The sequence below is a fragment of the Perissodus microlepis genome, chromosome 19 (genome assembly GCF_051167445.1).
Source record: "Perissodus microlepis isolate ML-2025 ecotype Zambia chromosome 19, ASM5116744v1, whole genome shotgun sequence".
Classification (NCBI taxonomy): Eukaryota; Metazoa; Chordata; class Actinopteri; order Cichliformes; family Cichlidae; genus Perissodus; species Perissodus microlepis.
In genome coordinates, this window is record NC_140479.1 from 28,661,878 (window position 1) to 28,687,953 (window position 26,076).

A 26,076-nucleotide genomic window follows, 5' to 3' on the forward strand; every position below is an offset into this window, starting at 1 on the left:
GAAAGCTGAAAGAACCCTGACAAGTTCAGAAATGATGAAACACGTATATTTGCCCATTCACCTACCAAGAAAAAGATTCCCGTTTCAATCCCAAGAAGAGGCACGAATCCCTTATTTGTTATTCAAGAAGCGCATCTGGCATTTTTAGTAAAGCCAATTCCAACATGTGGGGCCAACTGCTGTGTTAACCTCTTGTGAGTAAGACGGCAGAAAACGCACTGTAATTTACTATATCACATACAGTTAGGTGTTAAACAACGAGTCCACCCTGATTATGTGCTGCCAGTGAAAGAATGAATTTATATTTTTGACTTTATTATCTTTGGCATACATCTCGTCAGATGAAATGGCAAACAAAGAAAGAAAAAAAGAAAAAAGCAGGTAAGAACATCTTTGGCAAGTCTCCCTGAAAAAAAAAAGACTTGTAGTACTTGCTGCTCTGGCATTTTGTGCTGATAAACTACAGTACATGTGAATCTGGAGAGCCTCTTTTTCTTTCTTTCTTTTTTAATGTCACTTAACCTTTAATTAAGCAACTCAGGCAGTGCATGCGTGTTCTAGGAAAGAAGTGAGAGGATCAGCTTTCGCAATTGTTAAAATCCCCTAGCTGTCACTGTGATGAATCTCTTAGCTATGCATTTTAAGAGAGAGAGAGAGAGAGGGAAACAGTCACACACACAGAGACACAGATACAGACACTGGCACATTGTGCAATATTTTCAGTGTATTATCTGGCTGTGTGACTGGCTTGACTTGTCTAGTGTGTATATATTGCTTGTTGACACAGTGGGACAGAGGAGGAAACAGACCATGAACGCACTGCACAGGTCGTGATTGTAAGACTGGCTGCTCGTCGCTGACTTACAGTAATATACAACAGTATACAATAAATGTGGTACAAAATAATAACCTTATGATTCTGTCTTTGAGAATAAGCTGAATAATCTCCAGTCAGAGGCCCTGTGTTTAGGTTGTGCACACAGATTTTCTGAATCTTAGTTTGGTGGAAAGACGAGAAGTGGACTTATTGTCATCATTTTCTTACTCAACTCTCCGCACACACACACACACACACACACACACACACACACACACACACACACACACACACACACACCCTTCCCCTTATTCTATTTTCAAGAGGCTGACGGTCAGGGAAGATGTGGAGAACACAAGCGGGAAAAGGCGCTCATGCACACATCTGGTTGTGGGTGTACACAAAACACAGATGACCAAAATGCTCAAGGAAACTTTCGCTGCTTATTGTCCTTAATCTTTCTGCCTACTGACCCAAATTCGTCATATTTCCTAAGCGGCGATTCCACTATTCCTGGCTTCCTGTTTGTTTTTCTCTCCACCCACAACACCCTCCAGAGTGAGAGCTCCCACTACCCTCTCTTTCCTCCTCCTCACCCTTTCTTCGGGTACTTATCTGTCGGATTGCTGATCTAGGTCAGTCTTCTGAGGTTCGGTTTCTCTCCTTCTCTGTGCCGCTCACACTCCCCTTTCTAAGACCATTGTTATGTAACAGCGATGATTCAGCTGGAACAGGCCCCGCGTGTTGGTTTATCCAAATGCATCTGGCCTCAGCTGAGTTGTGTCAAACCAGGTCCAACAAATGGATGTGCTCTTAAACCCAAACGAGCACACATAGGTGTCACAAGTTCCTGTGCAGCACCTGTTGTACAGCACAGCAATTCGTAAGGCTTTTGTTGTGACTCCCCACAAGCACTTCAACTACCCTCCTCAGCAGACAGCTGATGGGTGACAAATTAACTGAAAAAAATAAGGATGCTGGGCCCCGAGAGTAGCTTTACTGTGGCTTGGGGTTCTTAGTTAAAGCTATGTCAAAATTAGAGTCACACTTAGTGAACTGTCTAACAAATCACTCAAAAGTCTTCCATTTATCCTCAGCTGTGTTAACATCTGTGAGTGTGAAAACATCAGTAAACTATTCACCCTCTTATCTTTCAGTGACCCCCTCTCATTCCTCGAGAAGGGACTAATCCCACAAAGATAAAAAATGTTTAGATTCAGATAACGCCGATTGCTTGGTACTGATTTGCAGTAACAAGTACTTATGAGCGTGCAGGTTTTTTCCTTTAATTTGTCACCCATCCGCGTCTGGCCCATTGTGAGACAGCAGCATAAATTCGGGAGGGTAATAATCTAATCTAGGGTTTATCTTAATCCTGTTAGTGTGAACACTATCGCCATCTGGGCCCGGACACAGCACCACTCCGATTATAATGAACCCATCAAAAGGTCTTCGAGCATGCTCACGAGCCCTCGGTGGCTCCCACCAAAACTCTCGTCCTCGGGCGCTAATGAGTGCCCAATTTATCTCAAGCCATACGCCGATGCTAATAAAGCAGTCAATTGTCAGGATGGTTAGGAAGAGTAAAATATATTTTGTGTTAGAGGACATGAATAATGTGTTTCTGTCTTATCATCAGCTTATTTATTGTATTTAAATTTCCTGTTATTCTTACCTAGATGGTATTGTTTCTGTGTAATTAATTCTCATATTACGCTTTGTATTATGTTTTTTCTTGTTGTAAAGCAACTTACAACTTTGTGTTTTAAAGCTTCGAGTTCTTCTGCTTATTATTAGGGTTGTTGTTGTTCCAGTGTCTTTGGCTAAACATGGAGCTTTAAGCTTGACGATCACCACAACTACTTCCAGTTTATATGCAGAAATTAACTGAGATAAAGGAGGTAATTTACCTCACTGTGTGTTTATAACATATTACAATAAAAACTGGTCTTAAATGCTTTGAGATTTATATAAAATCTGGTCATTGGCTGCCTATAATTCATTGTTTAGTTACAGTTTGTGTGGCTCTGTGCAGAAGCTATAAATTTCTGGCTTGTGTTTTTAGCCGAGACTTTCCACATTTAGTTTTGCTGAGTTTGACTTCTTGTAATTAACAGTGCATTGTATTTTAGAAGGCAATGAGTAAAATGTATGTTTGTAAGGCTGCTTAACTTATTATTTTAATACAAAAATGCTAACTTGCAGATGTGAGAGACTTAAGGCTTTCAAATCTTGGACTGCTTTAGCAACCTTTTAGCTTTTTATATTAGTTTTGCAGCCTGAAAATTTGCCATTTTTGGTCATACCATACAGCACCACATTTGGCAAAGACCAAACACAGCATATCAGCACAAACACCTCATACCAGCTGTCATGCACCGTGGTGGTGGGGTGGAGATTTGGGCTTGTTTTGGAGTTACAGGACCTGGACACCTTACAATCATTAAGACAGCCATGAACTGTTCTGTATATCAAAGTATTCTAGAGTCAGATGTGAGGCCATCTGTCCAACAGTTAAAGCTTGGTCCAAACTGCATCATAAACAGGACAGTGATCCCCAGCACAGCAAATCTACATCAGAATGGTTGCAAAAGAAACAGATGAAGGTGATGGCTCGGCCCAAGTCCAGGCCTCAGCCTAGGTGAAACACTCTGGTACTGCTAGATGATTCTTCCTGTTTAAAGGGAGTTTTTCCTTCCCATTATCGCCAAGTGCTTGCTCATAGGTGGATGTCTGACTGCTGGGTTTTCTCTCTATTATTACAGGGTCCTTAAAATATAAAACCCTTTAAAGTTACTCTTGTTGTGATTTGGATTGTATTGATTTGAACTGTATACAGAAAACAATGTGTACAACAAAATGTAAATTTTTTCTTAAGTCAACAAAGCACAAAAAAAGTCTTCTTCAGGTTGACACAAACAAAACTTCTAGTTAATATTATTGTTCCTCCTTGTCTGCTCATATGAACCTCTAAAATGACCTCCAAATGAAAACACAAGCAAATAAATACACTGATTACTTAAGTTACTGCAATGTTTATATTAATACTGTTAGTTTTACCTGTTAATCTGAAATTCACGTTCAAGATGGCAATCATGTCATGGCAGATAGTTCACTCACACATAACTTAGATACTTCAAAGTCCAGCATACCAGTACTTTTTCTATCTGGTAACTTCCCTGACTGCCAGAATCAACTTCCTCTACTCTTAAAACCACTTAAAAAATAAAAGTCTTACACTTTTAAAATTAAGTGAAATAATCTGCTATGTTCAGAGGAGGAGCGGTAATCAGTCAAGAATCTTAGGAGTATGTTCAAACCTGTAGCCACTGCTGAGGGGGGGCTTCACACACAGAGAAGCAACACACAGCTAGCGCTGCTCTCTCAGCAAACTGCCAGCTTTTGTCAGCCAGCAGATGTTCCATTGTTTGGCTCAGTGGTGTAGGGTTGCCTCAGTTAAAGTTGGGACACTTGCTGCATCTTTTGAATTTAGCCCCATTGAGTGCCATCAACCCCTCCCAACCCCCCGTTCACCCAAAAGCTACTCAGAGAGGGGCTTTACCCCTCCCCCCTGTCCCCTTTAACCCCCCGACAGACCTCATAGTTGTTGTCCCGCAACCACAACGCCCACCACCACCACTACAACTTTTACCCCCCCTATCCCCAGGTCCTTGGGTCAGACCCCTACCCCCGCCACACAAAGGCCAATTTATTGACCAGTTACTGCAAAGCGAGGCTGATGCAGGGCGTTTTTGCATCAGTATACCTTTAAAGTGCTCAAATACAAATGCACACAGATCCAAGGACACATATAAGTACTCTAGGTCTGCATTATCAGATGGCAAAGGTGCAGAAGCGTCTGTTCGTTTTGCATAGTTACAATTCCTTCTTTTCAACTGCAAGTCATGACAGTCAGTGACTGCTGTTGTCAGAGAGGTCTATAGTGTCCACCTCTGTGGAGATTATGTAATAATGAATGCCCTGTTTTTCCCTTTCCCGCTATAAGCCTGCGTGTGTGTTCTTGTGAAAGACAGAGAGACCTAGGAAACACATGAGCAGCACAGACTTCCTGTTTTTGTGAAGAACCCATTGGAGAAGGCAGGAAGTGAGGGGAACTGCTGCTATGTATTTTTTTTCTCACAACATAAAGGTAGATGTGTTTAATTAAATGGCAAGGAATTAGGATAGGGATATGGAGTACATTGTGGTCCCTTTTAGTGATCTATGTCACCATTTCAGCATACAGCCCGGGCCCTTTAGCTTGATTGTGTGAGCTTTCTGAATCAGTAAAAGGGAAGAAAGGCCCTAGTTGTGCGCGATAACAGTATTTGCACGTGTGTGTGGCTGTGTGTTTTTGAAATATAAATTAAGGAGGAAGCTAAAACCAAATAAAACCCCAGTAAGAACAAAGAATCCGGTGCTGGTGAACATGCCTGAGTGGCTGCTTTCAAGGACTGATTAAGGTTATAATAGTCATCTGGCTTGCCTCAAGCCTTCAGGCTGTGTGTTTGGGGGGGGTGGGGCCTGATAAGGAGTGAGGGTAAAGGGGGGGGTGGGGGGGGGGGGGTCGGTGCTTCTACTCTCTTTGTTCTGCCCTGCTCCACTCATGCCTTCTCTTTGTCTCCACCCACTAAAGGACCTTTATCTCTATTGCAGTCTCGCGCCAAAAAGGGAGGTGGAGCTGCATGTTGCTTCTTCTTCTGCTTCTTCTTTAGCCTTCTTCCTTTCTGTTTGTCTTTTACGGTGTATCTGATTTTGCAGGATAAATGAAGGTACAGAGTCCAGTCAGTGCAATCCCAGACTCCCTCTTTATTCCTATTTATAGTGTTTCTGTGTCCTTGTTAACATTTCCCGCCACTACAGGGTGCATCAGGCGGGGAGTGGTTTAACAGCCGGTATGAAGAAAGGCTGGCTCTTGTGAGCCTCAGGCCAAATGCTGGCGTTATTCAAATCAACTTGGTGGGTGCGGCCCAACTGTCTCCGTGTCCTGTTAACCCCCTAAGAGTTTCAGGCTATAACACAAAGGCGAATATAATTGTAGGCTCAGGGATTTGCTTCTTAAATCGCAAAAACATCACTGATGTTGTGCAGATAGCACAACTGCAATTTTTACACAATTACAACTAATAGGAAAGATGCTGATATAGTTTTGTTAATGTGTACCCTTTTATTGCTCCTGATTCTCATGCACGCTGCTGTATGCAAAGCTTTATTGTTACATTTTACTGGGTTTTCTTTTATCTAACATTTGGTCTTATATTTGGGGTTATTTTTCTAAAACCATACTTGTTAGAAAATAATAATAGCAGCAAGGACTGAAAAGTTTAAATGTTTTAAGACAGCAGTGTACTACAGTTTAACAACTTCCTCTCTCACACTTGCAAAGTTTCTATTTCACATCCTCTGTTTACAGCCCCGTAAAAGATGAATGGAGCTGTGAAGTAGTCAGAACATGCAGAGAGTCACAACCAAGCCTCTACTACACTCTAGTGGATGTAAGTGTCACATGCAAAAAAAAAGAAAAAGAAAAAAAGAGTGATGCTGCTGACTCCTCTGCACTTATTTGTCTTTTCCAAATCAGTTGTAGTGCTGAGCCAGGGGCACAGGCCTCCCACAGCTTTGTGACATGGTGTGTTATCCTGCTGGAAGCAACCATCAAAAGACGTGCACTTTGGTCATATGATCAGCAAGCTGTGGCATGTTTAAACAACTCTTAACTGGTACTAAAGGCCCTGCAGTGTGCACCAGACTGAACTGTTGATACAGTGCAGAATGGATCCACACTCACTCATGCTGTTTGACTTACTGTTGCCTTCCTTCCTAGCTTTTGTGGCCTTTCCCCTCCAACCTCTTGTATCAACAAGACATTTTCATGTTTTCATTTTCTTTGTTTTCTGTAAACTTTAAAGATGGCTGTGGGAAAATCCCAGTAGAGTAGCAGTTTCTGAGATACTCAGACAAGCCAGCAAACGTGTCACACTCAAAGTCTTCCCCTGTGCTGAAGCTCATTCTGAGAATGTCGTCTAGTTCATGTCTACATGTCTAAATGGATTAAATTGCTGCCATGAGGTTCACCTGTTTTGCCTGTATTGTGTTGTGCTAACATGCAGCTGAACAGGTGTACCTAACAAAGTGAACATTACTGGTGGAAATGTGTGAGACCACTTCTAGATTAGACATCATCATTTGGAGCAGAAAAGAGGCATTAACACCTCAAAAAGGCATACCAGTGTGAACTACGCATTTAGGATGATCTGATATCCTCGTGTTGGTGTTGTTCCCAGACCATCATGAAAATGTTGTTCCAGGTTCAACATTGCAAGTGACCAATCACATTGTTGTGACGTTATTCTTTTGCGCGCCAAGCCATTCGTGCATTTATGAAATTCCAATGTTGCAAGGACAATATCAATTCTGCTTACCGTTTATTAAAGGGTTACGGTTAGGGTTAGGGTCAGGGTCCGTTGATCGGCGGATAGAGGCGGTTTCACGCAGCTTAAGTACAATTTTTTATTTTACGCCGGTTTTTCCCGAAGTCGCAAAAGTATGACGTCACAACATTCTGATTGGTCACTTGCAATGTTGATCCAGGAACAACATTTAGTATGATGATCTGGGAACAACACCAACACGAGGATATCAGATCGTGCACAAATTTATGCCAGAATCCACAGGTCTGTGATTTCCTCCTCACTGTTTGAACAAATAGGTTGTAAATAATTTCAAGCTGATGCAAAACATACTTTCCTTCCTTCCTGCCTGAAAATTTGCATAAATGTACATTGTTAATAATACAACAAATCTGTGTATTAATAATTAATCAAAGCTGCTGTATGAAATGAAAAATGCAAAGCTAAACTTTAGAAAAAAACAAACAAATACAATAATAGAAATTATGAACTGAATCAACAGTGTCAGATTTGTATTTCTTACATCTCCTCATTTTGAACACTTACTTCTTCACTTGCTCTCTAACATATCTACTGACAGTTCAAATATCTAAATGAACACATATTTATCTGAGGCTACACACACACACACACACACACACACACACACTGAGCCAAAAAAATCCATTAGTTGTCTTCAATCCATAAAAGTAATCCAGAGAATCAACAAAAGCTCTTTGTGTCTGGTACGTGGAAGAGCGTGTGTGGTCACAGCAACACATATATTATCCCGTCGGGGGGCGTAATCATGTAAGCTGCTGTATTGGAAAGATAAGTGTAATCAACCCTGATGTGCAGCTTTATGCAATTTGGTTGTCAGTTCCTGGAAAATATAACACACATTTAACCCAGACACACACACACGTTTAAGATTTGTATGTGTATGTGGTTAAAAATATGTGCATGTGTTTTTTTTTAAGTCAACAGTCAGTCTTTGCTGCCTTTGTATATTGCTATCAGATATTTCAAAATGACAGCCATGATGCATGTTGTATCCAATAGGAGTCTGATAGGATGCGGGTCTATTTCCTCTTTTACTCCTTGCATGGGCGTCTGCTCAATATCGTCTTCCCAGAAACATCTTTAGCTGCTGAATTGCCTGTTTGCTGTGATAAAAGCCCAGCTAACACTATTAATAATGCATTCATGTTCTTCAAAGCACGACATGCACTTTCATCTTTGTTTCCTGCATCACCTGCCTGTTCCTCTGACTGATGCCAGTGTTTTGTTGGGAGGCGGGCTGCACTGCCTCTTGTGTCCACACAGCCAATCAGCTCTAGATGTTGTGCTGGAGTCCCAGCCTGTCTGACTCTGTGGCTGTTGCTTGGAAACTGCGACCATGGCTTTGTAATTCAATCCAAGGAAACGTCCTCAAGGGATTAAATGGGAAGGAGGCAAGGAGGCATTATTTGTAAAAGCATGGGGGAGAGTAAATGACCCAGGATGGACTCGATTTCTCACACTGCTGAACAGGAGCAGGAAATGTTAGTGAGTGGAAAGCACATGGGATGCAATGTGCATAATTACTCTTGCAGTTAAATCTAATATAATAATAAAATGCACTAATAATAATAACAACAATAATTATTATTATAATCACAGCCCTAATCATAGCTGTAATGTTGTGCTCTGTGTTATATCAGATGCTACATCTCTAGGCAAGGAGGGCTATATTTCAAGCATCGTGACACATCCTTCCTCTGACACACCAGCGTGCTCTGTCCAATAGGCAGCAACAAGCAGTTGCCACACACTTTCTCACGTGCTGTAGTACTGCTCCAGGAAGTTAGACACTGAAAGGGTTAACAAAGAGGAGGAGGATGCAAAATGGTTTGAAGTCAGTAATGTGTGTGAGAGAGAGGAAAGAGAAGCAAGGAAGAGCTGAGGAAGGAATGTCCTAACACGCGTGATGCTAGAGACAAAAAGGGAAGTGCTTGCAGCTCGAATTCAGCCCTTTTCCTGAATCTCTCTCCATCCTCGTCCTGCAACCTCTCGCTGCTGCTCCGGCCTTATTAGAGCTATATTATAGCTAAGTGGCTCTGCAGCTGCAGCAATCAGGCTGATCTCATCTCTTGAGTGCAGCAGGACTGAATTCAAATTCTAAATGTGCGAGAGTGAGTGAGGACTTTGTTGGGAACTCCTGCCAGAGAGAGAGACGGGGACTAATAAAGTGAGCCATCGAGGGGAAACGCTAGGGCTCAGTGTGGTCCTGGAGGAGAGTGGTGAACCACAGAGGTAAGATGAGTCTAAACAACGGCCAAAGTCTGAATGTCGGCGGACAAGATTTCACCAAGAATGGAGGCAACAGCAGCCGAGCCCCTTGGGAAGATGCGAGGACAGTTTTGAGGCCCTCGACCCCCACCAGGAAACCTAAATCAGTGAGTATCTATACAGCCTTTTGTTTACAGTATCCATTTACACTTACAGAACGGGTACTATTAATTATACAAGGCAAAAGGAGATTCTCCTTGCACATAATTCAAGTTAAAATTAAAGCACTCTTATTTATCAGCCAAGGCAGATTCATGTATTCTATTTTCTATTCTATTATTCTACTATTCTTGCCTGTAGTGTCAAAGAGTTATGTCATCTTATGGATGACAAATGACAGAGTGCAGACACACAGAGCCACTCAACATTCTCAAAACCAGGGGGAGGGTTGAAACAGGTCTGCAAGTGAGTACTGCATCATTTATAGCCTTGGGTTAACTGAAACTAAAAGCACATAACAATGTAGTTCAGTGAAACAGGGTAGTATAGGAGGCATGGCGCGGCTGTATTGTGTTGCCTGGAGACTGAGCAAGGTACAGATGGGTCTTGTTTCGGGTCAGTAAAGTGACCTCATTTGGACTTTTTTTCTAGAGAGGAAGAATCGAAATTTCACCCTGCCAGGTCCAAGTCATCATCGGTGATGACCTCAGCCTTAGCGCTAACCCTAATCTTTGCAATCATAATATACAGTTCTGGTTTTTTTGCTTTCTTCCAAAACATAGATGAAGATTCAGAACTTACAGGGTTCAAAACAGAAACACCTAAAACTTAAAGTGCATTAAGAACACAAAGAATTGTCTAACCTGGGAATCTGACAGAAATATGTCCTGATTCGATTAATACTTTTTAAGTAGTCTGAATATTTTTCATCCTGTGGATTTCTTCGTGCTGTCAATTAAATAAAAGGGTGTGACAGCATATTTCTAAGTTTAGTGGACTCATAAACACCAAAGTATTTACACAAAAGGAAACCTTTCAGATTATGCAAGCAATTTAAACGCCTCAGCCTTTAAAGAGTTGACAGGTGTCAGCCCTTCTGGTGTTTGGACCTATACAGGGAGTGCAGAATTATTAGGCAAATGAGTATTTTGTCCACATCATCCTCTGCATGCATGTTGTCTTACTCCAAGCTGTATAGGCTCGAAAGCCTACTACCAATTAAGCATATTAGGTGATGTGCATCTCTGTAATGAGAAGGGGTGTGGTCTAATGACATCAACACCCTATATCAGGTGTGCATAATTATTAGGCAACGTCCTTTCCTTTGGCAAAATGGGTCAAAAGAAGGACTTGACAGGCTCAGAAAAGTCAAAAATAGTGAGATATCTTGCAGAGGGATGCAGCAGTCTCAAAATTGCAAAGATTCTGAAGCGTGATCATCGAACAATCAAGCGTTTCATTCAAAATAGTCAACAGGGTCGCAAGAAGCGTGTGGAAAAACCAAGGCGCAAAATAACTGCCCATGAACTGAGAAAAGTCAAGCGTGCAGCTGCCAAGATGCCACTTGCCACCAGTTTGGCCATATTTCAGAGCTGCAACATCACTGGAGTGCCCAAAAGCACAAGGTGTGCAATACTCAGAGACATGGCCAAGGTAAGAAAGGCTGAAAGACGACCACCACTGAACAAGACACACAAGCTGAAACGTCAAGACTGGGCCAAGAAATATCTCAAGACTGGTTTTTCTAAGGTTTTATGGACTGATGAAATGAGAGTGAGTCTTGATGGGCCAGATGGATGGGCCCGTGGCTGGATTGGTAAAGGGCAGAGAGCTCCAGTCCGACTCAGACGCCAGCAAGGTGGAGGTGGAGTACTGGTTTGGGCTGGTATCATCAAAGATGAGCTTGTGGGGCCTTTTGGGGTTGAGGATGGAGTCAAGCTCAACTCCCAGTCCTACTGCCAGTTTCTGGAAGACACCTTCTTCAAGCAGTGGTACAGGAAGAAGTCTGCATCCTTCAAGAAAAACATGATTTTCATGCAGGACAATGCTCCATCACACGCGTCCAAGTACTCCACAGCGTGGCTGGCAAGAAAGGGTATAAAAGAAGAAAAACTAATGACATGGCCTCCTTGTTCACCTGATCTGGACCCCATTGAGAACCTGTGGTCCATCATCAAATGTGAGATTTACAAGGAGGGAAAACAGTACACCTCTCTGAACAGTGTCTGGGAGGCTGTGGTTGCTGCTGCACGCAATGTTGATGGTGAACAGATCAAAACACTGACAGAATCCATGGATGGCAGGCTTTTGAGTGTCCTTGCAAAGAAAGGTGGCTATATTGGTCGCTGATTTGTTTTTGTTTTGTTTTTGAATGTCAGAAATGTATATTTGTGAATGTGGAGATGTTATATTGGTTTCACTGGTAAAAATAAATCATTGGAATGGGTATATATTTGTTTTTTGTTACGTTGCCTAATAATTCTGCACAGTAATAGTCACCTGCACACACAGATATCCCCCTAAAATAGCTAAAACTAAAAACAAACTAAAAACTACTTCCAAAAACATTCAGCTTTGATATTAATGAGTTTTTTGGGTTGTTGTTCAATAATAAAATTATTCCTCAAAAATACAACTTGCCTAATAATTCTGCACTCCCTGTACTATCAGGCTCTGAGGAAAGTATGTTATATCACGCTGTCACTTCTATTCTGTCACATCAGCTCACTTAGTTTATCTACTGTTGCATGCCAGGCAAGGTCAATAACATAAAGGTTTCATCAGGATCTTGTGCATGTTCTTATAAAATTATAATGTCCCTTGTGCCTACGTTCAAGAAAAAAAATACTGCTCTCTACCCAACTGGGTAACAATCTCAGCTCCTCTCATTCAGAATGCTCCTCTCATTCACGCTCCAGCCAAAGCCTGAAAATGCCATCACCATCGCCGTGTCATCTCGAGTCCTCTTCAACATGGAGAAGGAGCAGCAGATCTATGAACAGCAAGGCATGGAAGAGTACATCAAGTACCAAGTGGAGCACGAAACGGAGCCGTTCAGCCCCGGACCTGCTTTCTCCTTTGTCAAGGTCAGAGACTGGGAAGGCAAAGAGCTGGAGAAACAAGCACACACACACATGCACACTAACGCAGAGAGAGATTCACTGTTGTCAGTGTTAGGTCGTGTCTCCGGAGGCGGTGGATGAATACAAAACACAACCACAAACCCACTCAAACACATTCACACGTTTCCATCCCACTGCGGGGATACAGAATTACCCTGTTTGTATAACTGAAACCTGTCTGCTCGTGTTCCCAGGCTCTGGAGGCTGTGAACGCTAAACTGAGGGAGCTTTACCCCGAGAGCGAGGAGCTCTTTGATGTTGTGCTCATGACCAACAACCACGCAAATGTGGGCCTAAGACTCATCAATACCATTAATCACCACCGTGAGTTCCAGGGGCATCTGGGTGACATGTCCTTTTATCTGTTCTCTTCAGCAGTTGTCTTTTTAATTAGACCTTTAAAGGCGCAACATGTAGAATTTATATGTGGTTATAGCATTTTTTAAATTATTTGGTTACATAAGCTTTCATTATACATAAAAGTATTGGTCCACACCTTTTTAGTCTTTTAATTCAGGTGTTTTCAGTCCCATTGCCACAGGTGTTGTAAAATCAAGCACATAGCCACGCAGCCTGCCTTTACATTTGTGAAAGAATGGGTTGTCTTAAAGAGCTCAGTGAACTCGTGCGTGGTGCTGTAAGAGGATGCCGCCATTGCAAGAAATCAGTTGATGAAATTTCTTAACTTTTAGATATTCCACCATCAACTGGAAGTGGTATTATTACAAACCAGATGTTTTCAGGAACTGAGACAGAAAGTAGCAGACCATGTAAAGCTACATGAGTGGATTCGCTGAGTGCTGAGGGGTATAACTGTGTAAAAGTCACCAGTTCTCTGCTGATTCTGCCAGAATTAAAACCTCCTCCGTCATTATCAGCTTCATGCCATAAGCAGCTCCTGTACATGTATTCTAGTAGTCTTGTCCATATGTTGTACCTACAGAAAAAGACAAAAAATAAATAGATAAAATTCATTAGAAAGTATTGCATGATGTTGTTTCCCATAAAAAAAATCTAAAAAAAGTCAAAATGCGTGTCAGTTTATTAATTTTTAATCAAACGTTTCATATATTCAAGGTAAATGAGCAATTTAAAAATTCACTGTAATATCTTAAGAAAGTGGTGTAAACAAAGTAGAAATATGATTGTTGATCATTTCTACAGAGCAGTCATGAAAAAGCAAGCACAAACAGTTGATCAGCATTTTGGAAAAGATTAAGGTTTGCTTTTATGTAGATACAACATTTAATATACACCTGAAGCTCACAGGATTCAAACAATAGATAATACAGAAGAGCTGGACAGAGCCACCATAATATTACCTATTGGCATGTGTTTTGAAACCCTTACTAAAGTGTTACCTGTATCTAGTAGCTTGACCATATTTGGATGTGGGTAGAATGCTAACGAGCTTGTTAACTTAGCATTCTTAGCTTAGACAACATGTACTGTTTGAGGGCCATGCACAGATGCAGACTAATAAAATAACCGCTACAAACAATCAACATAGCGACCATCATATCACTTCCTGGTTTGCGATGCATCATTATAAAGCCTCAACTGGATCAATGCAGGGCGCAGATCTGACTGTGAAACTGCACACTTGCTGGCTAAAGAGTTGTGACTGACATTTCATTAGCTAATGATTTTGAGCACACCCTGCATAATCCTTCTTTCTGAAACACAGATTTAGCAAAAAAACAAAAACTGACTTTTTGTTTTATTCCATATGATTGTAACAAGTAACTGGAGCCCCTGAGCCCTTAACAAATACACCCTTAAAATACATTTGAGAATTTTATGCCTAGCTCTTTATAAAAACTGAACTTTGGTATTGACTCATATTCTTCTCCAGCTGCTCTCCACAGCTGGCCACCTCTGTTCCCACACTGTCAGTTTTTTTATGACCCAAGTCCTTCCCAGGTCACACAGGCACAAAAGTGTGCTCACAGACTCTCCTCAAGACATTGCAGTATCCTCTGTTGACTAAATAAAAGGAAAAAGGACGGATAGAAAGAAAGAGAAGAGGAAAAGAACTGACTGTAATCTAAGAATCTCTTGTAATGTGAGGCGTCACTATTTAACCGAAGCCCCTTTTGTTTATTTCTTGGTTGAAGCGTGTCAATAGACTTCCACTCGGCTCAGTTCAAGGAGTCACTCGAGCCACACTGGATGAATAGAGACTGACAGTGGTTATAGTGGGATGTTTCTCATGATCCCAGTCCCATAGTATGACCCCAATAATAAGTGGTGAGAGTTTGGGTCCTGGCTCTTTAGCACCCCATTACCATTCTCACTTAAGAAAATCACAAAATCATGGCACTTTCCTTTTTTCCCAGCTCTGCCTCCTCTGGATATTTTCTGCACCTAAATGTTAAGTAAAAGTGACCATTTTAATCATGTCCAGCTCCATTATTAAATTATTGGTTTTCATTAAAGTAGCATTGTTTGTATAATTAATGGAAACCCCTCACTTCTGCCTGCTTTAACAAATAGTCCAATTTCCTGTGAAGTTGAATTCATAGCATTGTATTGGTGTCTGTTTGCATAGGTATTTGGTTATGCAGAGTTAAGGATTAAATATGCAACCTACGCTGCATCCATGCAATCCTTCAAAAGCTGACAACTAGTAAACCCACGAGGGTTACACTGTGCATCGATAGATTGTTGACTGATTAAAAGTTCAGTTGAACAGCCCGGTGGAGTTCACCGTGATGGGAAAGAAGCAAGAAAAAATTACGAATGATAAAAAAGTAGCATAATAATCATAAACACTGACTACAGTGGGTAGTTTTGATTGTTTTGCTAGTGTCCTGCAAAATGTCTTTTTGAAACACAATTATCTCCCCCTGGTGGTGTTTAAAAATAATGCAAGTTTAAGGGACACACACCTCTGGATATATTCCAGAGGAAGTACACACATATGTGTGTGTGTGTGTGTGAATTTATCATCTATGATCAGTGTTATTGACTGCCTGCCTCCTTAGCTTTTGATTTCTCCTTTCTGCAGAGCTGTTTATTGAGCGCTTCTGTATGACTGGAGGAAACAGTCCCATAGGATACTTGAAGGCCTATCACACTAATCTTTACCTGTCTGCTGACCCTGTCAAGGTTCGTGAAGCTCTGGCAGAAGGTGAGTACACAACCTGCTTCTACTACTGACCCCTAAACAAAGTCCCTTAAAAAATGAAAAAACGTAAGTGCCAGTCTCTGTGGTGTGATAACACAGGTCTGCAAAAAAAGAAAAAAAGATTCAGCTGCATGGGATATTTTTGGTAAATGTTATGTTTTTAGAGTTCTGAATCCATTTCCCTTCATCACAGACAGGTTTTTTTTTTTTTTGCAAAAACACAATTAACTATGCATAATTTTTCTGTAATTCCTTATTTTTCACTATGAACAAAATAAACCTGTTGGGACACCAGTGTGCATGCATCAACCACGCATGCAGCCTGTTACAGTTAATATTCTCATGTCTGTAATATTCCTTGTCAATATTCTTGATATTTATAATTGTCTCACTCTCAGAACTGTTAAATTAATATAAGAAATCATTATTGGATATGTTTTTTTTTTTTTACTCAAGTATAGGATACCAGATTTCAGTTGAAAAGGGGAAATTGTCACTTAAATACACTAAAAACATGAGTTTTGCAAGAAAAACCTGACAAGATGGAATTTAAAAAATATTTTTCCCGGTTTCAATTGGTAAAAATCTATAAGAAACAGTAAAAAAAAAAAAAAAAATCCTATGTAGTTTTTTGGTTGCAGACCTGTGTAATCAGTGTCCATGTATACAGCTAATTTTCAAAGATAACTTCTGTCAAATATGTGACCCAGGTATAGCAGCAGCCATCATGTTTACTCCAGAGAAGATGAAGGAAGTGTCCGACACTCAGCTCCGTGTTGCCTTTGATGGAGATGCCGTCCTCTTCTCAGATGAGTCTGAGCGGATTTGCAAGGCCCATGGACTGGACAAGTTCTTTGAGCACGAGAAGGCGCATGAAAACAAGCCTCTAGACCATGTACAGTATACACAGTGAGACATTTTTCCATTGGAGAATGATAGGAAGGGACACCAAAAGTCAAATAGAATTACACCTACAACAACCACCCAAATTCCCAAAAAGTTGGAAAGCTGTGTAAAATGTAAATAAAAACTCCACATTTTTTCACCATTGAAAACGTGCAATTTTTAAAGTGAGACGTTTTACTTTTATGGAAAACAGCTTATTTTGAGTTAGATGGCAGTAAATTGTCTAAAAAAAGTTGTGAAGATGGCAAGAAAAGTCAGTGGCAGTAAAAAGAAACAACTTGAGAAACATTTTGCAACCAGTTATGTTAATTGGCAACAGGTCAGTAACATGACTGGGTATAAAAAGGCCACCTTTGAGAGGCAGAGATTCTGTTTCTGAGAATTAATATCATCAAAAGAGTCCAGGAATTTGGCAAAGTCTATGTGCACAATAGACAAGGCTGAAAATCATCACTGGATATGAATGATCCTTACTCAAGTGGCACTGCGTTAAAAACAGACATGATTCTGTCATGAAAATCATTGCATGGGGTCAGGAATGCTTCCAGAAATCGCTGTCTGTGAACACAGCTCACCGTGTCATCCACAGAAAGCACACAAAGACGAAGCCATATGTGAACAGTGATCTCTAAACACCACTGTTCTGTGTACCGTGCATCATGAAATGAAAAACATGACAAGAATCTTACATCCAACAAGAATTGGACATCATTCCTCTTCCAAAAGCCCAGCGGCTGTTCTCCTCAGTTCTCACATGTTTACAGATCGTTATTGAAAGAAGAAAGGATTTTGGGCCTGTCCCAGCTTGGATTTTTGTTTCTCAGTTTAAACATCTAATACAAAATATGGTTTTCAGAGATTTGCAAATCATTGGATGTTCCTTCTTTTAGCTGACATTTTACACAGTGTAAAATTAAATCCGCTTGTAAAATCTACACATTGAGCTCAGTTGGCCTGAATTCAGTTGTAGTGTGTCTAACATGTAGTGAGTCACGTATACGTGCAGAAAGATTAACATTCATGAATCTGTGCTTCTTTCTGCAGGGGCCACTGAAGGGCTTCCTGGAGGTTTTAGGAAAGCTCCAGAAGAAGTTTTACGGCAAAGGTCAGCGGATGGACTGCCCCATCCGGACCTACCTCGTGACAGCTCGGAGTGCAGCCAGTTCTGGTACCAGAGCCCTAAAAACGCTGCGCTCCTGGGGTCTGGAGATCGATGAAGCTCTCTTTCTTGCCGGCGCGCCCAAAGGCCCAATGCTGGAGAAGATCAGGCCACATATCTTCTTCGATGACCAAATGTTTCACGTGGAGGGGGCAGCAGAAATGGGAACAGTGGCATGCCACGTGCCATATGGGATCGCTCAGAGAGTAGTAAAAAAGGGAACAAAGGACAAAGAGACTCCTAATGCATCCAAATAGCTGAGGTATCACTGTGCAGGAGCACAGCATACAGGGGCATTTACCTTCGGCATTTAGCATGATTTTACTACTGGAAGACAAAGTATGCTGTCCTGGATTAACAGTGCAGGTAGTTAATGCAATATCATAGAATTAAAAATGTATATGTTAATATTTATCAAAGCATTTATTTTTCGCTAAAACGTAATTATTATTTTTATCAGTAAGTAAAAAAATTACAGGTTGTATCAAATGGCTTTATTAATTAATCTTATTGATTTATATTAAGATATCAAACAGACATGTTTATCAAACATGTTCATCAAACAGGGGGCGGCATCAGGGGCATGGGCAAATGTTTATGTTGCCAGGTTATAAAAAAATCTTTTAACTATATAACAGGGATTGCTGTTGAAAATGCTGTTAACATTTTTTTTATAAAACATAATAAAACACAGAATTTATTGACAGAATAAAGAATGAACTTTCCACAAAGGGATTCTAGTCAACATGAATTCATCATCAGCTCATTCTGTTCTACTAAATCTGAATAAATGATTCGGGCACCATTATTAAAAGTCATTAGTTATAAAACCCTTAATCAAGATGATGTCCTATTATAACCTGGTGCTTAAAGTGGTATTTTAATTTAACATTTATTCTTGGTGATTCATTTTCTCTACCAAACAGATATTTATTTTCTTTACTGCTATAATTTTAAGTGACATATCTTATAAAAGAGAAAAAGCTATTTCAAAGTATTAGAAATACTCATACAACTCTAAAGGATAAATTTAATAGAATCTATAATTATTTCTAAATAATAATATTTAGACTCCAGGATACTAAAGAAACATGAAGGATACATTTTTGTTTTGTGGATTTGTGCAATTCATTCACTTTAATTCTTGTCTTCATGTTTGAGTTTTGCAAGCTGGTGCCTTCTGTTGTCTTCTGTTGTTTTATGATGTATGCTTTTATGTGACTTTTGCATGTTGGTGGTATATATGCTGTATATGTAGGTTATATGAATGTACCTTAAGATTTAATATTTTTGAAAATATGTACGTTACTTTTTATTTATTTAATGTTTCTCCTTGTTCACGATGACAGAGAGAAGTCTAAATATATTCAGCATTTACTAATAGTTGCCATGTGCAGTTTTAATTTCTACTGCTTCCTCCTGAAGTGCCGAAAGTTCAGTGTCCCAAATTTTTATTTGTCTGCCTCTGTCTGTCTTTTTTGTCATGAAGTTGTGTTGATGCTGTTGCACTTTATTGTTCTGTGAATGAATGTAAAGAAAGTTGGTGTTGAATGAGACCAATGTTGCTGTCTGATGTGAAATCTGGTTAAGAGTGGGACAAATGTGTAGCTGTTTTTCTGTTTCAAAATGGAAGTAAAAACCCTGTAAAAATAATCGGATCACTGTTTTCCTGTCTTTTACCATTGTTGAGTTGTGAAGGTCCAAAAATGTACTTATGATTTAGGGTTAAAGTAAGATTTTACACGTAGGAAAAGAGAATTGGGTGGATTGTGGGAAAAAGAAATAGAAAGAAATAAGAAATAAAAATAAAATGCAAACTTCTTGTGTAAAAACCCTTTCACATTGAGTCCATGACATTTGTCTTTTGTTTTTCTGACTCACCTGTTTTAATGCAGCTGTTGACCGAAACCGTAATTTTGCAGGATGAATTTACTACTTTTCTTTTTTCAATTCAAATTTGGCTTTTCCAATTTTCTCTGGTGAATAAAAAGTTCGGACCAATTAGATGGTTTGGCAATTAGTGCGCTCCACTAATAAGCTCCACTAAGATTTTCTTTGTGTACAGGCTGTGATGAGCTCACATCTGCTACTACAGCTGCTCCTCTAAGGTTTACTGCTCTTCGTGGATTTAGACAGCAGAATTCAGTAGGATATAAGCAGATGTTACATGATGTATCATGGATGATTTACAGCCTGTGCAATATCACCGAATTTCTTTCCAATCTGATACCAAATCAAATTCAGGGTGTTATTGACAATACTAAAACATAATGTGGTTGTAAAATCAAAACAAAAAATAGTGTACTTAGTATACTTTCATAATGAATACAAGACATCAGACTATTTCTTCTTTAATTAAGAATTCATACAATAAATACAAAAATACTTTGAATATGCTGTGACTTTGTAATGATACCTAGCCTATATAATCCACTTTAAATGTTCTGCAACTTTGCCTGACAAAATCTAGGCCAATTGAATTGATGTGAGTTGATCTTAGGGACATACATATTAGTCAAAGCTAATCTCATACAGCTAATTATTGTAGCATGTATTTATTTAATTACTTATTTCATAACCATATTTATTCATGTAAATTTGAACAAATGGGATTCTGTAAATCCCTATCATTTTAACACAGACACAAAAACCTATAACTCACTTTCCAAAATTCATTAACAGTGCTACATGTCACCAACAGCTCCACCTTTTCTCTCTCTGTACCTGGATCTGCCTGCAGCACCAAAGGACTGTGCAAGCAACATGTGTCTCACCCTGGCAGCAAATGTCCATCTCCTCCTCTTCAGTTCACCTCATCATGAACTCGTCATCATTGGGGTGGCTGTGGCTCAGGGGGAGCAGGTCACAGGTGATAATTGTTGAGCTGTTTGAAACACTGAATTTGAAATTCTCTGCCACTTAAGAACAACGTCAACAGCACCACCCCACTTTGACATATAAGTTAGTACCAACAGTGGCAGAGTGACCTCTGACCTACCATGGGGAAAATAAATTAGAGGCTGTGAAGGTTGTCTGAGTCAGAGGCAGAAAAAAATGTTGGTTAACAGCCTATTGATTTATTCCTTTTTTCACAACTGTGGTTGAGCCAACTAAAGAAAAATGAAACTAGAAAAGCTTTACAAGGAAACAAAATGGGGAAAACACATCTGCAACTTCAAGACAATCCTGAACTAAAGTGAACTACTCAAAAAACAGTTTTGCACTGGGCAAAATCCCCTTTAATGGGGCCCTTGACAATAAAGCCACTATAGTCTGTTCACAATCATAACCTGGCCCACACTAGCTCTGGAGAGGAGATGCAGCTCCTGATTATATAGTGAGAGGCTCCTCCCACTGTCTGAAACAACAATGAAATATCAAATTAAGTGTAAACATAGGTTGTTTATAGTAGTGTTAAACCTGCCATTTAAATTTCTTATTATAATATAATAGTTAAACAATGGGAACATTAATATACATATATTTAGAAAATCCCCACGCAACCGTAAATGTTTAAAATCAACAGATTCTTCAAACTCATACCAAACTCCTGCTCCTTCATAACACTTGGTAACTTCCCTCCAAGGAACTTTACCATAAAAGGAGTCAGAAAACCCAACTGGTTTGGCTGTTGCTATGTTTTTACCAGATGCAGGCCAGGTGCAGTCTGGAGGAGAAGTGAGAAAGAAATTAGATGCAAATCTTAAAACTAGTATTTTAAGCAACTCTCTTCTTGACTTCAGGGGTAATGTGGCAGCAGTACACACAAAACGCTGCAGTATGCTTAGAGGTCACAGCCAAAAAGATTCTTCCTCTTGTCAGCAGGGGGAGACAAAGATGCATAAGCTAAAATTTTCAGTAGCTGGATTTTTAACCTTGACCAGTCATTTTAATTCTACTTACTAATGATCAAGTGTAGTGTTTTATAATGATACTGCTAATAAGCACTGTACTATGTTTCCGCACAACAATTTCAGTGTGTTTTTTTCTTCTTTTCTGTCACTCCATGGAACAGCTCTTGAGGTCAGAATAGAAACTTTTTATTGTCTCACAAGTCGCTTCTGAATACTCTTAAAGGGTTTTTATGAATGTTTGACACGTAGTTATGCTTTTTATTGCTCTTGTTTATTTATTATTTTTTATTCTACTCTGTTTACATTTGTAGTGTTTCTACTTTTTCAAGCACTTTGTAACTTTGTTAAAAAAAAGTTTCATATCAAAAAGTTTTAAACTGGAGGAAATGTCATCTCTAATATGTTTTTCTTCAAGAAAATAAGTAATTATGTAAAACATAATTAAATAAGTAATTACATTTTGCAGTCATGCCTAGCAGGAGGAGCTTGTTAAATTAATACTTTTTCAACATTTTACTAAGTCAAAAATAATAATAAAATCGGCTATTTACTTTATCTGTAATATTTCTCTAAATGTCCTTATTTGTGTTCCAGATTTGTTTTATTTCTGTTCTAAAAAACAAACAAAGTTTTGTAAGGTTTAATGGGAACAAACTACAAAACTTCTGGAACACTATCATTTGGACAGGTGAGACCAAAGTGTTTTTTTCTGTCATGTTCATGGAGGTCAGAACAGAAACTTCACTATTGCTTTACAAGTCACTTCATTTTTTTCATATTAAAAACCTTTAATGAATATTTGACATGTAGTGATGTTTTTTATCGCTCTTGTTTATTTATTATTTATCCTACTTGTTCTGTTTACATTGTGCTATGTATATTTTTACAAGCAAGAGAAAACAAATTATCTGCAAATAGATATTAAAACGCAACGGCCAATAAACCATCAACTGTCACCAACCCAACACAGGAGACACCACCTGAACTGGAATCTAGATTCAATAATCAAAAATGCAAAGTTGATGGCCAGTTGATGGCCAATAAACCATCAACTGTCACAGACACACCGTCACCAACACAGGACCCAGCTCCTGAACCTGAATCTAGGCCAAACAATCAAAATGGCAAAAACCTGTTTGCGTGCTTGTGTGTGTGCTGTATGGGGAGCCCAGATGACTCAGACACAGAAGATTCAAACCAGGGGCAACCTGCTATTTCACAGCAAAATGCGGTTGTGAACATAGTAAACAATTCCTTTGGTGGCACTAATACCATTAATGTCGGGAATAAAAATACTGCCCGGAATATTCAAGTTAATATCTTTAACAAACTGCAGCTAGGGCTCCCTCCGGGTTTAATGTAGTTTGCTTGAATCCTAGAAAACTAATTGGATTTTAAATTGGCTATTTTTAAAATTATAATGGCTCTTTTTAAATTGATCGAGTCACTTCCCAGCCAACATTTATATGTGGGGCCCATATGGTTTGGAAATGGGCTGAAAAATGGGCCCCATATAGGATTGTCCGCAGGTTCCGTAATGGCCCCATGTTAAATGCCCATATAGGTGTTATGTTGGTAAAATCTGGGAACAAAATGGGCCCCAACTAGGCAAAGTACATAGAAATCAACCCGGGCCCCATCTTTCAAGTTTTTTGTGGGTACAACATGAGCTAAAAAGTTGGAATGGCATTATCAGTGGGTTCTGTAGTTGCATCTTACTTCTAGTTTGAATTGGCTAATTTCTGGCACTGGGTGGGCCCCATGTAGCAAAACAGTCACAAAATCAATTTATCAGACGGCCAATACGACACCAAATATATTAAAGCTGACCGCAAACAAAAACAAGTTTGTAAATAAAACCATTTCAAAAATCACGAGGGTACACAAAACAACATTTTTCACATTTATTTTGTCCAACAACTGTGACTTTTAAACTTTTAAAAATTACACAGCCTTTGTACGTGCTATGGAGTTTTTACGTGTTTTGGAATTTTTACGTGTTTTGGGGTTTGTACGTGCTTTGTCTCTAGCAGGCACCATAAATATACTTTTATTTATTCACTCCACATAAAATCTAATAAATAAATCATATAATACAAAAACCAACTATTTACATTTCAACTTTTAACTATTTAAATTTTCAGCTTTTTCCTTTTAACCTTTAGATGCACACGTACTTTAAAATGAAAAGTTGTAATATATTCATATTCCAGGTACTCTTCATAAAATATGTTTGTAACATGAAGCCATTTCTATTTTTATTTATTTTTTTCATTAATTTAAAAAAAAATAAAAAAAATGCAGTTTTTCTATCACTACCCCACTCTTCCACAAGTGGGGTCAAAAATGACCCCAAGCAGTTCCTATGGAATCTTCTATGAAACTTTCATTGTTAGCAACAAATAAAGAGGGTCTCGTACATTTACGAGCATTTAATTTCCTGAATTTAATGGTTTAAAAGTTTAATAGGTCTTTGAACTTGATAATAAAATTGAGTCCATTATTAGCAAAAAGAATAAAAAAAAAAAGAGCAAAAAAAAAAGCTTAATAAATAATAATTGTTTTAAACTTAAGCTTTGTAATTGTAGCAGATTTCATTATGTCTGTGATTTTTTATTTAGCCCCACATGTTCTGCATTTTCCTACTTCACCATGTGATCTGAACAGCTGCACTCTCTTCATAAATTAATAACCAAACATTTCTCAGTAACCAATAACTAGATGGAACAGCACAGTATCTAAGAGAGAGATCAGACAGTGTTTGAGCTAAAGAAGCTGTGTGTTTCTTTTGGGGGCTTTTTGCACACTGATCCACCACCGTTTTCCTATAGTACAACGCATATCTGGTAACATTACCGTAAACGTGACCAGTAGGTTCAGGTTCAGATCAGAAAACCGTTTCAGCTGCAGGCATCTACTGCTGTAATTTAAACAATCACCTCATACGCCTCATGTTTTACACCCCTATAAGGTGAGCTTGCTACACTGCACATGAATATTACGTGACATGGCATGACTAGCTCATGTTCAAACATTTAAGATAGTGTTCAGCCATTTTGTTTACTGGGTAGTGCATAATGGCCGAGTTACCTGAGTGGGAATCCAGTAAAGCCAAAAAAAGAATAATTTTTTTAAAGATAAGATAAGATACCTTTATTAGTCCCACAAGGGGAAATTTCATGTTAATTAATTACAAATACCTTATAGGAAAACCTAAGAAAAGGTTGCAGAAGTACAGAAAAAAAACTGCCGTGTACGTTACAGTATGTAAATTCAAAAACTGTAGAGAGAGAATGGCGGAATGAAAACAGAATAAGAAAAGATGAACTTTATTGAGTAGAATATAGGCAGTAAGAGTTTAGTAATTAACTTTTAATTATGTTTGCCAAAGACAATGACAGTAAATTAAACAAGTTCTACCTGCTAGCTAAAGATGTTATGCTTCTCCCCCTTTGGGACTAGTAAAAGCGCTATACAAATACAGGCCATTTACCATTTACACCGTTTAGGACAACTATAGAAAGTTACTAAAATAATCATTGATGAAAACTTATCAAACTTTGAGTATTTAGCTTTGTCATAGTTTTCGATTCTTTGGTATCCTTTTGTCCTCCACGTTCTCAAACACCAGGGAGAGAAAAGGCCGCAACTGACGAAAGACCGCGAAGACTAGACGCTAGGCGGTGCAATCTGCTCCTCCCTCTTTTTAAACGAGCCAATAGGAGCTGCTCACATTAAAAACAACTTTATTTAAAAAATAATTTTACACCTGATACAAACATTTTAAAAGTCAAACAATACACAAGTTTAAAAGAAAAAAAAATATTTTTAAGAGTTTTTAAGCATAGGGATGGTTAATATGTTTAGAAAATTTATATATAATATTTGTCAAATAATTGTCACCCAAATCAACATCATAATAAAAATATAATTAATAAAATATATAATAATGATGATAAGAATAATAATAATAATAACAACAGAAACAGTTTACCTAAAAGCTCTTCTAACATTAGACTGCTTTTGAAAAGTTTCAATAGTGTCAATACACCATAAGGACAAGGGAGTTACACAGTTGAAGTGTGACTGCTTGAAAGACCCCATCCCCTCTCCTACAGCCTGAGTGTCATCACGATCTTTCTTGTCTATTGGAGTATTGGGCATGACAATTGTTTTTTCGGTTTTTCGTATTAAACTGAATTCCAGGTTTTTAAAGATGTTAAATTGAATAACCTTGACATTATTGGTATTTTGGATATTAGTGATAAGTCTGGCACCAGGGCAATCTTCTGCTGTGCTGTGCAAGTTGACTGTTGTTTCCTGTGAAATATCAACTGGCATTTCCGTGTTGCGGTCAACTGTGTTAGAGGTCTGTGCAAGTTCAGGAGCTGTCTCTGTCTCCATTGAGGCCACTGTTGTTGTGCTAGT

The 26,076-nt window shown here is 39.0% G+C and overlaps 1 protein-coding gene across 1 annotated transcript; it reads left to right on the forward strand.

The window, feature by feature from the left end:
* The first annotated feature begins 8,874 nt into the window (after positions 1-8,874).
* Positions 8,875-19,634, forward strand: LOC146366287 (cytosolic 5'-nucleotidase 1A-like). The gene is made up of 6 exons (XM_084914926.1): positions 8,875-9,644; positions 12,396-12,563; positions 12,794-12,923; positions 15,610-15,732; positions 16,440-16,624; positions 17,680-19,634. Exons 1-6 carry the CDS (start codon positions 9,507-9,509, stop codon positions 18,049-18,051), a joined length of 1,116 nt encoding a protein of 371 aa, XP_084771052.1. The 5' UTR covers positions 8,875-9,506; the 3' UTR covers positions 18,052-19,634.
* The last annotated feature ends 6,442 nt before the right edge of the window (positions 19,635-26,076 follow it).

What these genes read in the sequence shown, in the direction of transcription:
- LOC146366287 (XM_084914926.1), top strand. Translation starts at nt 9,507, where the DNA reads ATGAGTCTAAACAACGGCCAAAGTCTGAATGTCGGCGGACAAGATTTC. An exon ending in CCACCAGGAAACCTAAATCA is followed by an intron (nt 9,645 to 12,395) that starts GTGAGTATCTAT and finishes TTCACGCTCCAG; the next exon opens with CCAAAGCCTGAAAATGCCAT. An exon ending in CAATACCATTAATCACCACC is followed by an intron (nt 12,924 to 15,609) that starts GTGAGTTCCAGG and finishes TCCTTTCTGCAG; the next exon opens with AGCTGTTTATTGAGCGCTTC.